We start from the raw sequence: 17,097 nt of genomic DNA, 5'->3' as shown, positions 1-17,097 counted from the left end.
CCTCTGGGAGTGTTGTTTTCTAGCAGACATTTTATTACCCAACTAGAGAACATAATCAGTTTTAAAAGAGAATGGGATTTATTTCCCCCTCCCTTCCTTCCCTCCCTTTCTTCCCCCTCTTTCCATCCTCCCTCCCTATCATTCTTCCTTTTCTCTTCCTTCCCTCTCCTCTCCTTTCCTTCCTCCATCCCCCCCTCCATGAGTCTGGCCCTGCCCTAGTCTTGCCTCAGTCGTCTATCCCTCATATGGTACACGTTACCCCACCCTGCCTCTCCCTGGAGTGGTACAGTCCTATCCCATCTGGCCCCTCCCTCCTTCCGGCTACTAACCCCTGCCTCTCTCTTTCTTCCTCCACAGCGGTGGGCTGCCCCCAAGACCGAGGCTACGTCTTTGATGAGTGTGGCCCTCCGTGCCCCAAAACCTGCTTCAACCACGCTGTACCTTTGGGGGTGCTGGAGTCCCACTGCTTGAAGCCCTGCGTGCCAGGCTGCCAATGCCCAGCGGGCTTGGTGGAGCACCAGGCCCACTGCATCCTCCCAGACGCCTGTCCTCCCATTGTCCACGGCACCCTCTGACCGGGACCATCTCAGGAGAGCTAACTCCCTTGGCCTTCACTCCCTTCCGTCCCGCCATGGACCTTCGACAGCTATCGAAGCACAACACACACAGGTTCACAAACACACACATACACGCAGCTGCCATGGTGGCACACTCTCCCTTCAATTGAGGCATTTTCCAAGGGCAGCAGCTGCCCCCTTGATCATGGACTCCGGGAAAATGTGTGGTTTGTCTTGTTTGGATTGTGTTATGGGTGAGAGATATACACAATTCTCCCTCCCTTTTCTTCCTGGGCCTTCAGACTCCAATCACAAATCATACATGCATGCACGACACACACAGAGACAGACAGACAGACACACCTACCTCTGGAATCTCCTTCCACCTTCCATGAACAAAGTGGATGAGAAAATACCACTCCTATATTATCTAATTGCAAAGTGTTCCTTGGTATCCAACTAGGCCCTTCTCATTGCACCAGCCTAATCCAGAGGTATCTGGCGGGTCCCCTGGCTTTTTTTGCTAGATCCTGCTTTCAATCCACCTGGCTTTGCTGGGCAGTAAGTTACCTGGGACACCTTCTCTGACCAGGAGAACTTGAGATACACCTCCCAGCTGTTGGCCACCTAGGCTGAGGATTCTGGTCATTGTAGTCCAATATCATCAGGGTGCTCAATCAAGGAGGTAGGGATTCTCATCGAAGCCTTCCCCATAGTCACCCAGCTAGTTTCATGCCTAAGGTGAGACTATCTCCTGGTTTTGGTTTCTAGCCTCACCTTACCCACTATACCACAGGTGCCAAACTCGGGGTGTCACATTGCCGCCACATGATGCATGATGGTGTTTTTTTCCCTTGGCGGAGTTGGGCTGGGTATGGCCTGTGCATGCCACCAGTTTGACACCCCTGCACCAGGGGTGGTATTCTATCGGTTCTGCCAAACCGTTGGTCTGACCCAAACTTGATTCCAAGAGAGCAAACACGAGACAAAGGTACCAGCAAAACCTTTTAATGTTTCATTTGCGAATCCTGTTTCTTCACAGATAAAAGGCTGCTTCCAACTAATTAGCTCCGACAAGAAAGAGCCTGGCCAAGTTTTTGTAAGGCTGCCCAGAACAACAGATAAAGTTACTAAACAATAAATCAATGAGTCTCCAAACGCCAACTCACATATTCCTAACATCCACCAGGCTCGAGTGCAAAAACGTATTTGCTTCCTGCAAAGAACTCTGGTTTCTCCGCTGGCTTTTATTTTCTCAGGGAGGGGCCATTACCTTGCAGCCTTACTCCCGAGTCACCCATGCTGCGGCAGCTGCTCTTTCCTACAAGCAGCCCTGCGCGGACGCACACTGGGCACAGGCTCCTCGGGGGTCTCTTCCTCACTGCTGCCAGCCTCCACAACCTCCGAAGGCAGCACTCCACTCCCTGATGGTCCTGGGCCCCATCCCTGCATCCCACGCAGGCCCCTCACCTGAGTCCTCGCTCTCCAAGACCTCAGCCATCCGCACCTGCTGCCAGCAAACCACAACAACAGGTAGCTCCGAAGATCACCTGGGAGTGAACCATTTTGCTCTGACGATCAGCTACTGGGCCCTCCCACCCATCTGGCCTCCATGTTGACCTTTATTTCCTGCCTTTGAAGCTCAACTGCTTTGCATAGCAATCTGTTGAAGACACGGAGAGTGCAGGATTGCAGGTCGGTAGGAAAGCCTCTGCACGTGTGCAAAGTGCGCTTTTGGCATGTGCGTGTGTGAAACACACATGCAAAGCGCGTTCCCCAAGCCGCGTAAACCGAACCGGTGGTCAAACAATTTGAATCCCACCACTGCCTTGGACTCTACTAAACTGGCTCTGCGGTCAGTCTGAAATGACCAAATGACATAGTTGGAAGGGATCCTGGAGGTCATCTAGTCCAATGGTCGCCAACCAGTGGGCCGGGGACCATTGGTGGTCCGTGAGAAAATTTTGGTGGTCCGCAGAGAAATGCAAAGCAATTAATCCAGGCTGCATGGAAACACGAGGACTGCACCACCCACATGGCCCACGGGAACACAAGTCTTACGTCACTTGCATTGCAAACAACACGAGGTAGTGAGGGGAGGGGGGAAAGGGCAGAGGGGGGGAACTTGCCCCCCTCGCCCCACATGCCTGGCCTGGCCACCGGGCTGCTTCTCTCCGCTTCTTTCTTCTCCTGCGTTGGCTGCATGCAAGTAAAGCAGCAAAAGTCTTTCTTTCTCTCCCCCAAACTCTGCCAGAAATGAGTCTTTGGGACCCTGCAAGGCCTCCTGCTCCAAGAGGCTGCAAAGACTCGTTTCTGGCAGAGTTTGGGGGAGAGAAAGAAAGACTTCTGCTGCTTATGCTGTTTTCCTTGCATGAAGCCAAAAGTCTCTCTCTCTCTCTCTCTCCCCCTGAGAACGGAGCTGAAGATGGTATCCTGCGATCCCAAATAAAGAACAATTGATCCGTAGGAAAACGGGGTGGGGGATTTTCCCACAGACTTTTTGGGGGGATTTTCCCAGGTTCTCTGGTCCGCAGGATTTAAATGATGAGTTTGGTGGTCACTGAGGTCCCAAAGGTTGGCGACCCCTCCTGTTCTCCTCCAATCCTGCCTCTAGGGAACCCTATGCCATTCCAGGCAAATAGCTGTCCAATTGCTTCTTAAATACCTGCAGTGTCGGAGCGCCCACAACTTCTGGAGGTAAATCATATACCACTGATGGATTGTTTTCAATGTCAGAAATTTCTCCTTAGTTCCAGGTTGCTTCTCTCCTTGATTAGTTTCCATCCGTTGCTGTCCTGGCTTCAGGTGGTTTGGAAAATAGGTTGGCCTCCACCTCTTTGGGGCAAGCTCCTCAAATAATGGGTAACTGCTAATTTTCATTAAACTACACGTACTCAGATGTTGCAAGCATTCTTCATAGTCTAACCAAGGGGGGTCAAACTCCCTGTCGCCGGCCACATCAGGAGTTTGTTCGCCTTTGGGAGGCCAGGGTGGGCATGGCCCGGTCAGCATGGTTGACTGGGTGGGCATGGCCAGGCCAGGGATGACCGGCCAGTCCCTTGCCATCTCTGGGACAGCTCCTTGGGCCAATTCCATGACCTGTTTTTGATACATCTGGTCTATCCAATGGGGGTAATGGAAATCCATCATGGCAGCAACAGCACTTAAGACGTATATACCACTTCACAGTGCTTGACAGCCATTTCTAAGCAGTTTACAGAGCCAGCCTCTTGGGCCCCTGACAATCTGGGTCCTCATTTGACTGACCTCAAAAGGACAGGAGTCAACCATGAGCCTGTCAGCATCGAACTCCTGGCAGTGGGCAGATAGTCTGCAATACTGCATTCTGACCACTGTCACCATGACCCTTCCTTCCTCCCTTCCCACTTAGCAATAGCACTTAGACTTATATACCACTTCACAGTGCTTTACAGCACTGTGTGGTTGACAGAGTCAGCCTCTTGCCCCCAACAACCTAGGTCCTCATTTACTAACTTTGGAAGGATGGAAGGCTGAGTCGACCTTGAGCCAGGATTGAACTGCTGGAGTGAGCAGTGAGTTAACTTGCTATGCCAGTGGTCGCCAACCAGTGAGCTGGGAGTCCGCGAGAAAATTTTGGTGGTCCAGAGAGAAATGACCCCCCAAAGCAATTAATTCAGGCTGCACGGGAACACAAGGCTTGCGTCACTTGCATTGCAAACAACACATAGTGAAGGGAGGGGGGGAAAGGGCGGAGGGGGGACTTGCCCCAAGCGCCTGGCCTGGCCACTGGGCTGCTTCTTTCTGCTTCTTTCTTCCTCTGCTTTTGGCTGCAGGCGAGGAAAGCAGCCAAAGTCTTTCTTTCTCTCCCCCAAACTCCGCCAGAAATGAGTCTTTGGGACTCTGCAAGGCCTCCTGCTCCAAGAGGCTGCGCCGGCAAAGACTCATTTCTGGCGGAGTTTGGGGGAGAGAAAGAAAATCTGCTCCTTCTGCTTTCCTTGCATGAAGCCAAGTCTCTCTCCCCCTGAGAACAGAGCTGGAGACGGCATCCTGCGATCCCAAATAAAGATCGATCGATCGGTAGGAAAACGGGGAGGGGGATTTTCCTGCAGACTTTTGGGGAGGATTTTCCCAGGGTCTCTGGTCCACGGGATTTAAAATGATGAGTTTGGTAGGCCCTGAGGTCCAAAAGGTTGGCGACCCCTGTGCTATGCTCCATTCTAACCACTGCACCACCAGCAGCAGTGGCTGTTACACCACTGACGGGTTTCCATCGGTGTTTGCTGGTGCCTAACTTGAAAGCCGGTGGAGACTTCATACTTTAGAGCTCATCAGCGAGTAGAGTCGGCAGCTGCAACTTCAGTGTGACAGAGGTGCAGGATTTCTTCTGTAGTGTCTCTGTAACACTTGCCTGGTAGACCTCGTGGCGTCCTCCCAGACTACAGTATCCATTGGAGTTCTGTTGCTCAAGCTTGGCCACTTGAAGTTGTGTGGACCAACTCCCAGAATCGCCCAGCCAACATCGAAGAGTTGAAGTCCACACCTCTTCAAGCAAGCCAAGGTTGAGAACGTACCACACAGCAATTGGCAAGGCACACGGCAGTCAACCATTCCTATGACTCATCCCACCCATCTCTCATCCATGTTCTGAAAAATCAGGGGTTCAAGGCTGCTGGACACCATACGATCCAAGACCACCAGGTTGGAGAGAAGGTCTTGTCAACAAATGCTGAGGATGGAACAAAGCATGTGCTTGTGACATGTCTCGTTCGATCTGTGGACAGTACAGAGTCCAGGATTTGTACCTAGAGATACAAGGGATAACCGCTGCTCTATAACATAACATGTGGCCACCAAATGTGAACAAGCAGGCCTAAAAAGGGCACAGCAGACCCCACTGTCAACAGTGCTAATCCTCCCACCCCACAGGCACCCCATACAACCCTGCTTGGAATAAATCATCTTTAAAAATAAGCCACTTTCCAGTGCTGGTGAGCGTAGACATTTCCATGCAGTTCCCATGGATGACTATGAAGAGATGATTTCTCAAAGCCCTACACACACACACACATGCACACACCCAATCTCATGTCCCCTAATGATCCCACTGGAAACTTGGGCATGGGGTGTGGGTACATTAGTGGCACCTGTACTTAAGAGGAGAAGGGCAAGAAAGATGATCTCAAGGTATTATTCAGTGCCTTAACAGTAATCCAGTCTTTATTATGGTCAAAGAACCCCATAAAGACAGTGAGGCCATTAAAAATACAACTCACTCAAGAAAATAACAATTTTGGAAAGCTAAAAGTGATCAAAGGATATGTCTATATGGCAACAGCAAAAGACAAAAGGGAAGAGGAGGGGTAGGAGCATTAGATGGCGGTAGGGGAAACGGTTAGTGGATGGCACATGGAATCCATCACAACACAGAGCACTTCAGTTCGAGGAACTATATATCAAGGGGCTCCAACCTTGGCAACTTTTAAGACTTGTGGACTTCAACTCCCAGAATTCAGGTAGCAGAGCTGAGGAATTCTGGGAGTTGAAGTCCACAAGTCTTAAAGTTATCCATTTTGGAAACCTCTTAACTAGATCGTTCTGAATTTTAATTGTGGCATGAGTCACGCTCGGGTGGATTTTTTTTAAGTGCCCATGCATAGAACCTGGCACAATCTTGTACGTTGCAACCAGGTTTTTATCTGCAAACAGCAGAGTTGTAGAATTGTTCAGAGTGCACCCTGGAGTAATCAGGCACTAAAGAGGGGAAGGAAGAAAATGAAGAAGAGGTTTTAACAAATGCTATTTTCCTTTCCAACAACACCCCAGGAAGGAGCAGCTCAGGGCTGCGAGGGGGCAGCAGCCATTTGGGTCTGCGGCACCCCGATGGCCCCAGCTGGCTCCTAGGGATGGTTGCGTGAGGCTGAGGCAATGCCTGCAGATGGCACCCCCTGATGCTTTGCTTCCATTTCATGCAGCAGACGGCGGACAACTCTCTCTTGTTCCGTCTCGCCTTCAAAATGGAAGACCCTGGCCAGCTCTTTCAGACGCTGCTCCAACTGCTTCCGCTCCAGAGGGTGGTCCCCTGGCACCTCCAAGCAGGCCTCGTACGCCTGCAGCGCTGCCTGCTTCTGGCCCTTCTTCCGGACGAGGAAATCCCCCCAATGAATATAGAAAGACTGCTGGCACCTCTTGCTGGCGGTTGGCAGGGCCTCCATCACGCCCAGGTACACCTCCTCCTCATAAAGCTGGCACCGTTCTCCGTACAACTTCGCCAGCTTCAGCTGGGAAAACATAGATTCAGGATTGGCTTCCAGAGCCCGTTTCATGCACCCAATGGCCTCCTCCACGATCTCCTCTCGGTTCCCCTTGAATCCTCGATCTAAGAGATCCATGTAACAGATGCCTAGGTCGTAGTACAGGAGACAGTAATCACCGCAGAGGGAAATGGCCTTCTTGAGGGTGGAAATGGCCTCGGAGAGAAAGTGGAACTTATGAACCTTGGCGGCAATTCTCAGGAGTTCTGGGTTGAGACTGTTCTGCACCACATCGTTGGCAAGATGCCGCGCCCTTTCATTATCTTTCCTATGGAGAATCTCTGCCAAGTATACTTTGGCTTCATAATTTTCGGGGTGGCTACGGATCAGCCCTTCCAGCAACTTCTGGCTCTCTTCCTGTAACTTCTCATCATAGCAGTGTGTCCAGGAAGCGAAGGTGGAGAAAGCCAGGCCCTCCTGCAGCTCCACGCTTGATTCCTGCAGCTCCAGGGCCTTCTGGAAACATTCCTTGGCCAGCTGGCCATTCCGGAAGCCCATGGCCAAGAGGGACCAGCCCTTCTGGGCATAGACCTCCGGGATCAGGGCGGAGTAAGGCTCAGGGCTGGATAGGTCCCGGCAGATCTGGCGGATCTGGGCCAAGTAGAGATCCACCTTGTCATAATCGGTCAAGTGGTAATAGATCCAGGCGTAGTTCCCGTACACCAGCAGGGCCTGGTGTGAGAAGGTCCCCTGAGGCTCCTTCCTCAGGACCTCCTTGGCTTCCTGCAGGATGGCCAGGGCCTCTTTGGGGCTCCCCTCCAGGTGGCGCAGGTAGGCCTTCAGGGCAAGGTAGGTGGCCCGGTTACAGAGGGGGCCGTGCTCCAGGCGGAGAGCCAGAGTAATCAAGGTGTGTCGGATGCACATCTTGTCCTTGACCTCAAAGTCCCAGGTGAAGTGACACTGCAGGTGCTGGAGCTTCTCCTTCAGGGGACTGCAGTAGGGGAGGGGAGTGGAAGAAAGAGAAGACAAAAGTGGAGGAGACCTGGGTGAGTGGCAAAGGACAACTTCCTTGTTTGTGTGTGTGTGTGTAGTGGACTCAGCTAATGTGTTGACCACAAACGGAGCTGTTCAGGCTGGCCACTCCTGGGGAAGCAGACCCTGCCACTGTCTGGACCAGGGGTCTGCAACCTGCGGCTTCCTGTCGGCTGATCCCACCACTGACTGGCCCCTCCCTTCCCCTCTCCATCACTCCTCGCCTGGCCTGAGAAGGTAAGGGGGATGGCAGGGGATGGAGATTCACTCCATATTCCAGTGCAGGAGATGATTGGGTGGGAGTGAGTGATGTCAAGTTGGCCAGGCAAGTCTGGCCCACCCGGTTGTTTAATTATTGGCTCCCGGAGTTTTCTTTTCTGTGGGAAATGGGTCCAAATGGCTCTTTGAGTGTTTACGGTTGCAGACCCTCGATTCCCCGAAGGTCTTCTTGGGTGGGGAACCTCCTCTTTGGGGGGGTCTTACGAAGAAGCTAGCTTCCAAGGAAGGGAACCTGTTTTAGCCTCCTGTCTGCAGCGAGGAGATCCACGGAACAGGGTCTCTGCTTAGCCCTCTTAGAAGCTTTCCTGCCCCTCTTGATGGTCTTTAGGGGTCGCCCATGTGGTTGCCTTTGCTGCTCTTCCCCTTCCTCATTCGTGTGTGTGTGTGTGTGTGTAAGGTGCAATCTTTGCACCTTATGATCTTGAAAAATAAATCAGGCTGGTGGGTATCGGGTGGGTACAGGACAGCCGAAGTTGCCACTGTGGAGGTTCTGGGTCCTCTCCAGGGGTGGGATTCAGTTGGTTCGGGCCTTGCAGGACCGGCTATATGTCATTGGACCCCATTGCAGTGGCTTATTAATGTAAGTGTATTACTGCTATTACTATATCCTTCATAACTCTTCATTTCTTATGTTCCAAATTATTAGAAACAATAAACCTCTGATCTTAAAGTGAGAATTATTGCTTGTGTTGCTGTCTGTTTCCTATTGGTGTTTCTTTATGACACAGGGAAGTGCAGGGTTGGTGTGGTGGCTCGGGGGGGGCCCTCCCGGAAGTTCTAGAAGTCTGGAAACGGGCCTGTTTCTGGCTTCCGGAGAGCCTCTGGAGCCCTGGGGAGGCCATCTTTGTCCTCCCAGAAAGGCCCGAGGGAAGCCTCCGGACTCTGGGGTGTGTGTGAAAAATGGCCCTTCTGGAAGTTCCACTAGGCCACGCCCACCATGGCCACGCCCACCCAGCAACTGGGCAGCAATCCGGTTGCTGGGATTTCGGAATCCCACCCCTGGTCCTTTCTGCACAGCCCAGGGCTCCATAAAACGGACCCTCCCCTCAACCACCGCACGGTCTTTCATCCCTGGGGAGGAACCGGTCTCCCAGGAGGAGGGAGGTGGGTGAAAGTGAGGGGCAATTGGGTTGTGTCATGGTGGACTGCCTTAAAACCCGATGCTCCCCATTGTCAGCCACATTTCAAAGGTGGGAGGGGGGTGTTGAATGTCCCCTCTGGTGAAATCTGACTCTGGGGGGGTGCGCCATGGCTGCCCAGTCCACGCCTAGCTGAAAAGGGAGGGGCTGGTCCCAGCTTGAAGTGGGCCCACAATTGCAGTCTCCATTCACGCAGGGGAAGAAGGCAGGAGAGTTCTGGGGGTTGTGGGGGAGGGAGGACTGGAAAGGAGCTGAGTTCTAGAGTCTCGCCCCTCCTTCCCAGCCGAGGGTCCCACTTCAGTTCTTGGGGGCTGCAAAGGGCTGCTGAGGCAGACAAGGAGGTTCTTGGGAAGAGTCTGGGGGGAGGGAACAGGGGGGTTGTGGGGGCCTCTGCTGCAGAGGTGAGATTCAGCCGATTCTGGAGAACCGGTAGCGGAAATTTTGAGTCGTTCGGAGAACCGGAAAATCCCACCTCTGACTGGCCCCGCCAACCCCATATCTCTTCTCTGCCTCTCATTGAGTCCCAGCTGATCGGCTGGGTCTCCTTTGGTTGCCCTGCCCAGGAGAACAGAGCTGGAAAGCAGGCTTGTGGGGTGGGGAGGGAAGGGGGATTTTGCAGTATCCTTCCCCTGCCACGCCCACCAAGCCACGCCCACAGAACACCACACCCACCAAGCCACACCCACAGCTGATTGGCTGGGTCTTCTTTGGTTGCCCTGCACAGGAGAATGGAGCTGGAAAGCAGGCTAGTGGGGTGGGGAGGGAAGGGGGATTTTGCAGTATCCTTCCCCTGCCACGCCCACCAAGCCACGCCCATAGCTGATTGGCTGGGTCTCCTTTGGTTGCCCTGCCCAGGAGAATGGAGCTGGAAAGCAGGTTGGTGGGGGTGGAGAGGGGGATTTTGCAGTCTCTTTCCCCCTGCCACGCCCACCAAACCACGCCAAAAGAACACCACACCCACCAGAACTTGTAGTTAAAAAAAACATTGAATTCCACCCCTGCTCTGCTGTGGTTGGGCTCTATGGGAGCGCCAAAGCTACCCAAGCTATTGGGAGTTGGTCCCTCAGCCAGGAGCAGGAGTCTGGGGGGGGGGAAGGGAGGGGAGAGGACGTTGCCTGTTCCAGAGCCTCAATCAATCCACCTGAATAGAGCTGGAAGGGACCCTTGGAGGTCTTCTAGTCCAGCCCCCTGCCTCGTTGTGGGGCGGCACACCCACAAAGCCTCCTCCTCCCCTCCCCCATTCAGCCTCCCTCTCCGGCTCCTTCGGGACGGGGGGTTGTTGTGGAGTTTGTTGTGGGGGGAGGGCAGATTGTGGGGCAAGAGAGAAGCAGCCCCTCCCGGAGTCTCCGGCGGCGGCCCCGCCTGCAATGCAGGTTGTGGCTCCGGCTCCTTCGGGACTGGAAGGCGCCGGAGAACCGCCCCCAAAGTCGCCGCCGAGCCCCTCCGCTCCGGGAGGATCTCAGTACTTGATATGGGGGGAGCAGGAGAGACCGAGACCCGCTCCTCCCAGCACCCGTTTTGCAAGGGAAGAGACGTTGCCCCACATTCAATGGGACCCCTGCCCTTTAAGAACCTTCCCCCGCCTCTCTCTATTCCAAGGGGGAGGATCTCAGTACTTGATGGGGGGAGGAGAGAGACCGAGACCTGGCTGCAACCGCAGGAGAAGAACCCCCCGCACCCGTTTTGCAAGGGAAGAGACGTGCCCCCCCCAACACATTCAACGGGACCCTCGCCCTTTCTAACACGTTTAGCAGCGTTGGAAGGGACCTTGTAGGTCATCCAGCCCAACCCCCGCCTCCCGCCCCCAAGCAAGTTGACCTGCATGTTCGTGTGAGCGAGGCGCCGGCCCGATAGTGGGACCCAGCCCCCGGGGCGGGGGAGGGGGCGTTGGGGACCCCTGCCTTTACACGATGCAACCTTCCTTTTTGCTTTCTTTAGGGACCCTCCCTCCCCGCCTCTCTCTCTCTCTCTCTTTTCCAGGGGTGGGGGGCTCCCCTCCCTCCATACGTACCCCATCCTTGCACCCTCTTCGCGCTCCGGCTGCCTCTCTGGAGATCCGGAGCAAAGCGCGCAAGAGACAAGCGGCTCCCGCGACGGTTTCTGTTTCTTCACTCCGCGGTCTGGAAGTCGAAATCGAAAATAGCGGCAGAACCGATCGCTGAGAATTGGGTTTTGGACGAGCCCGAGTTGGGTTGTCTTTCTGCTTTTTATTTCTTCCATTTGGACGCCGTCCAGACGAGACGATTCACGTGTGGGACAGCATTTCTTGATTCTCCTCCCATCGGGCAGGAGGCATAGAAGCGCAGCCAGGCGGAGAAATAGGCTGAAAAAGAAGTTTTTATCCACCCATGGGTTGTTAGACGTTGAGACGAAACACAGCACCACAACCAGATCTAATCTGACAAGCTCGCAGTGTGTGTGTGTATATTCTTAAGTTTTCATGGGTACTTACATGTTTGGTATTCGGCTTTGTTCGGGTATTTTCCCACGTCATTGTAGTTGTGCTTTTAAAGTAGCAACATTTCCGCAGAATCTCATCTATTTATTTTATTTATTTATTTATTTGATTTGCCAATTGTTTACAAGATAATAAGTATAAGTGTATACATAGTTGTGAATACATGAAATGGGTACATATAAGAAAAATAAAAGAATAAGAGAAACAATAGGACAGGGACGGTAGGCACGTTGGTGCGCTTATGCACGCCCCCTACAGACCTCTTAGGAAAGGGGTGAGGTCAATAGTAGACAGTCTAAGGTTAAAGTTTTTGGGGTTTGGGGAAGAAACCACAGAGTCAGGTAGAGGATTCCAGACATTGACCACTCTATTGCTGAAGTCGTATTTCCTGCAATCAAGTTTGGTGCGGTTAACTTTGAGTTTGTATCTATTGTGTGCTCTTGTGTTGTTATGGTTGAAGCTGAAGTATTCATTGACAGGTAGGACATTGCAATGTATCTGTATTGTGTTCGTCTGTGAGTCAGACTTTTACAGTGGTTTCAGTTTTAACACAGGCTTCTGTATTGTGTTCGTCTGTGAGTCAGTGGTTACAGTGGTTTCAAAGTTTTCACGGGTACTTACATGTATGGCATTCAGCTTTGTTCGGGTATTTTCCCACGTCATTGTAGTTGTGTACAGACGAACGTTGTGTACAGACGAACGTTGTGTACAGACGAACACAATACAGAAGCCTGATGATGGCAGATGAGATTCTGCCGAAACGTTGCTACAACTTTAAAAGCACAACTATAATGACGTGGGAAAATACCCGAACAAAGCTGAATACCATATATGTATGTATATGTATATAGATAGGTATATATGTATATATGTAATCTATAATACCTATATATCTACCTACCTACCTATCCATCTTCTATATCTATCCATCTTCTTTCTATCTCTATCATTTATCTGTCTTCTACATCTATCTACCTACCTACCTATCCGTCTTCTATATCTATCCATCTTCTTTCTTTCTATCTAAACATTGTCTATATCTATCATATCTATCATTTATCTATCCGTTTTCTATATCTATCCATCATCTATCTATCTATCTATCTATCTATCTATCTATCTATCTATCTATCTATCTATCTATCTATCTATCTATAGCTAGCTAGCATCTATTCATTCATCCATCCATCCATATCTATCATTTATCCATCCATCTCTCTCATTTATATCACTTATCTCTCTATCATTTATATCTATCATCTATATCATCAATTCTATCTATGATATATCTATGATATATATCATATCTAAAATCTATCTCTAACGGTTATCTATCTATCTCTCTGATCTATATCATTTATATCATCTATCAATTATCTCTCTACCTATCTATCTTAGAACAGAACAGAATAGAAAATATGGAATGGAATAGAATTCAGAATAGAATACAATACAATACAATAGAATTCAGAATAGAGAATAGAATAGAATAGAATAGAATAGAATAGAATAGAATAGAATAGAATAGAATAGAACAGAACCTATCTATCTATTTGCTGCGCGTCTCATTTTGAAGCAACTCTGGGCTGCTTCCAGCATAAAAAGAAAACATCAAAACCACCGTAGGAAGTTAGCACCCACCCCTCTCCTAGAAAATTAAAATAGCCTAAGAAATATTAAAAAGGCAGAATATTTCCCCTAAAAAGAGTAGAAACTCAGAAGTAGAAACTCACCCCCACCTTTGTTAATGGGTGGGCCATTAAGGCCTGGGCCAGTCTATTTTACATAACAAAGATCTACTCCAGGTAAAGCTATAATAGGAATTGCCCAAAGCCCTTTCATGACATCATCATCCAGCAAAGGCTCAACCAAGCCTGGGACTCAGGACAGCCTATAGAGTTGCCCCTGCATGGCCCCATGGGAGCCTGACAACCAATCAGAACGCAAGCTCCAATTCAAATCCCAACAAAGGTTATAACACCCAGGCACTCTCATCGTATCAGCCCTTCTGGACCTTCTCTTCTCACCTTGAAGCATGGGATCGTCCTTCCTTTTCCCTTCGGAGCTCCAAGCCATGTGGTCCTGCTGACCGCCATTAAAGCATCTTTCCAAACAGCCTTCGTTGTTTCCAGTGTCTTTTTCCCCACTTGGGACTGAACCCAGAAGGAAGGAAGGAAGGATGGATGGATTGTGGGGGTCCTTGGTGCTCTCTGAGTTTGGCTGTTTTCTTGCAGACGTTTCATGACCCAACTAGGGAATATCATCAGTGCTAGAAGGGAGGGGGTTTGCACAAAGGAGTGGGGGGGAGGACTGGTGTTCTTGGTGCTTCGTGGGTTTTTTTCTGCAGACTTTTCATGACTCAACCAGTTAACGTCAGTACTAGTGGGAAGTAAGGCTTTCCCAATCCCTTCTAGCGCTGATGATGTTATCTAGTTGCGTGATGAAATATCTCCAGGAAAACAAACCAGCTCAGACAGCACCAAGGACTCTTCATGCCCAGAGTGAGTCAGGTGAAATATAGAATGGAATGGAATGGAATGGAATGGAATGGAATAGAATAGAATAGAATAGAATAGAATAGAATAGAATAGAATAGAATAGAATAGAATTAGAATAGAATAGAATAGAATAGAATAGAATAGAATAGAATAGAATAGAATAGAATAGAATAGAATAGAATAGAATAGAATTAGAATAGAATAGAATAGAATAGAATAGAATAGAATAGAATAGAATAGAATAGAATAGAATAGAATTCTTTTATTGGCCAAGTGTGATTGGACAGACAAGGAATCTGTCTTGGTGCAAATGCTCTCAGTGTGCATAAAAGAAAAGATACATTCTACATTCGTCAAGAATCATCAGGGACAACACTTAATGATAGTCAGAGGATACAATAAGAATAGAATAGAATAGAATAGAATAAGGGAATAGAATAGAATTAGAATTAGAATAGAATAGAATAGAATAGAATAGAATAGAATAGAATAGAATAGAATAGAATAGAATTCTTTTATTGGCCAAGTGTGATTGGATAGACAAGGAATCTGTCTTGGTGCAAATGCTCTCAGTGTGCATAAAAGAAAAGATACATTCGTCAAGAATCATCAGGGACAACACTTAATGATAGTCAGAGGATACAATAAGAATAGAATAGAATAGAATAGAATAAGGGAATAGAATAGAATTAGAATTAGAATAGAATTAGAATAGAATTAGAATAGAATAGAATAGAATAGAATAGAATAGAATAGAATAGAATAGAATAGAATAGAATAGAATTCTTTTATTGGCCAAGTGTGATTGGACAGACAAGGAATCTGTCTTGGTGCAAATGCTCTCAGTGTACATAAAAGAAAAGATACATTCATCAAGAATCATCAGGGACGGAGGGCGGAGCTGGCGTCACAACGATACGGCATACGATCTCGGAGGTCTGAGATCGCAGCCGATATCTTTGCCCCTGGACGGTCCCAACGGATCTAAACTGTCCCAAAGAGATGGCGATAGTGAAGAGCGCATCCTGTAGATCCCAGGGATACCACAAAGTCCCTGGTTGATCCAGGAGAAGCTCTTCTTGCCAGCGGCAAAGAGGCAGCCATTAAAGCTGCTGAAGTTGGGACAGCTCCGAAACGGAAGAGGGCAGAAGAGAACTTTCACTTTTTTATTCTAAGACTTAAAAGGACACCCTAAAGAAAAGAATCTGTAAAAGTTTTGACAGAAGTGAATAAGCGGCGATTTTAAACAGAAGTGTCAAAGTAAGGTTTTGCTTTTTTTTTCTTTATTGCTGGATTTCTATACGCGATTTTGCATTTGCTAACTGGACTGGCTTTTTTTCTTATTTATGTTTACCTTTTCTTCTCCTTTTTGATTTTGCAATATTTTAGGCTAGAGGCTCCCTTTAGTTATCTCTTTTTTTACATATATATTTTATATATATATTTTCCTTTTTTTTTTTTTTTTAACTTTCATTACGTTTGGCTTGGGAAAGGAGGGGGAAAGTGAGAGCAAAGAAACTTTGTAACACTGCCAACTAGAAAATTACTGGAAAAGATAGAGGCATATGGCAAGGTGGCTGGTTTGAAAATTAACAAAGATAAGACAAAGATTTTGACAAAGAATATGTTATCAAGACAAAAGGAAGAATTGGCAGATCTGTTGAAAATTCAAGTCACGAATAAGTTTAAGTATTTGGGGATACATCTCACAGCAAGATGTAGTACATTAAAAGAGAACAATTACATTAAACTTAAGCAGCAGATAGCTCTTGACTTGGTGAAATGGGAAAATCTACAACTGTCATTAATAGGGAGAATTTCAACAATCAAGATGAATATATTACCCAGAATCCTATATCTGTTTCAAACAATTCCAATTTGGCTTGGAAAAGACTATTTTGAAGATTTAAATAAAATTGTCTTGAAATATATATGGCAAGGTAAGAAAGCGAGAATAAAGTTAAAACTTTTGCAAGATGCTAGAATTAGAGGAGGATTTGGATTGCCTAATTGGGAGTTGTATTACCAAGCTACAAACTTGATGTGGGTCAAGGAATGGATAACTTTAAGAAATACTAGATTGTTGACATTAGAAGGACATGACTTGTTGTTGGAGTGGCACGCTTTTTTATGGTATAAGGGAACTAAAATACAGGGATATTTTAGAAGACATCATATACGAGAGTCTCTGTGGTTAAATTGGGAGAAGACTAAAAGACAATGTTATTTGAAAATTCCAGTCTGGCTATCGACTATTGAAGCATTTTCTTATCCTATAATATACAAAAAGGAACAACCAGTTAGATATGGTGAAATATTGAATGAAAAGGGTGAACTTAAATCTATGCAAAAACTAGAGGAACAAGGTATAAAGATGAATTGGTTTTCATATGCGCAAATACATTCAAGGTATGATAAAGATTCTAAAACAGAAGGTTTCTATGATAAACTGACTGACTTTGATAAGATTTTGACAGGTACTGATGAAAAGGTGATTAAAAATTGTATGTGTGGTAATATATTTTATTGATCATTTTATCATTTTCTGTAAGGCCTTTGTATAACTAGCAGTAAGTCTAGGAGATGTGGGCATTCTTGGTGGGGGTAGGAGTATCTTTGCTCAGAGTGCCTCATTCTGTTTTGATTCTGCCAGTTTAGAAGGAACAGGAAAATGGGTGAAAGTTCAAGGTACACAGTTGTGCTTTCTCATGGGACTTTCCATACTTTCCCATGAGACTTTCTGTGGCTGTATGATCTCATCCTAGCAAGGTAACATCTGGGACTTTCCAAGATTGTGTGTTCTCATGCTGGTGAAGTAATCTCCTGTTGAGGTCATTGTTTTCTGAATATGCATACTGTATATTTTGCTTGTGTTTTTTCTCAATAAATACTGCTACCTGA

At 48.2% G+C, this 17,097-nt stretch overlaps 2 protein-coding genes across 3 annotated transcripts in view; one reads left to right on the top strand and one right to left on the bottom strand.

The window, feature by feature from the left end:
• Window positions 1-3,456, top strand: part of KCP (kielin cysteine rich BMP regulator) — a 93,981-nt gene extending 90,525 nt beyond the window's left edge. For both annotated transcript variants that reach the window (XM_087968990.1, XM_087968989.1), the window contains exon 46: window positions 358-3,456. In XM_087968990.1, coding sequence (XP_087825116.1) covers window positions 358-575 — 218 coding nt within the window. In that variant the 3' untranslated portion in view covers window positions 576-3,456. The remainder of the gene's footprint in view (window positions 1-357) is intronic.
• Window positions 3,457-5,711: 2,255 nt separating this feature from the next.
• LOC113432177 (interferon-induced protein with tetratricopeptide repeats 5-like) lies at window positions 5,712-11,378 on the bottom strand. The gene is made up of 2 exons (XM_087968991.1): window positions 11,252-11,378; window positions 5,712-7,781 (listed from the first exon to the last, which is right to left on the bottom strand). The coding sequence occupies exons 1-2, from the start codon at window positions 11,254-11,256 to the stop codon at window positions 6,437-6,439; spliced, it is 1,350 nt and encodes a 449-aa protein (XP_087825117.1). The 5' UTR covers window positions 11,257-11,378; the 3' UTR covers window positions 5,712-6,436.
• Window positions 11,379-17,097: the final 5,719 nt, after the last annotated feature.

The sequence above is a fragment of the Notechis scutatus genome, chromosome 6 (genome assembly GCF_049901735.1).
Source record: "Notechis scutatus isolate UNSWTSFEM ecotype Mainland chromosome 6, rNotScu1.2, whole genome shotgun sequence".
Classification (NCBI taxonomy): Eukaryota; Metazoa; Chordata; class Lepidosauria; order Squamata; family Elapidae; genus Notechis; species Notechis scutatus.
This window is presented reverse-complemented; position numbering and strand designations above follow the sequence as displayed.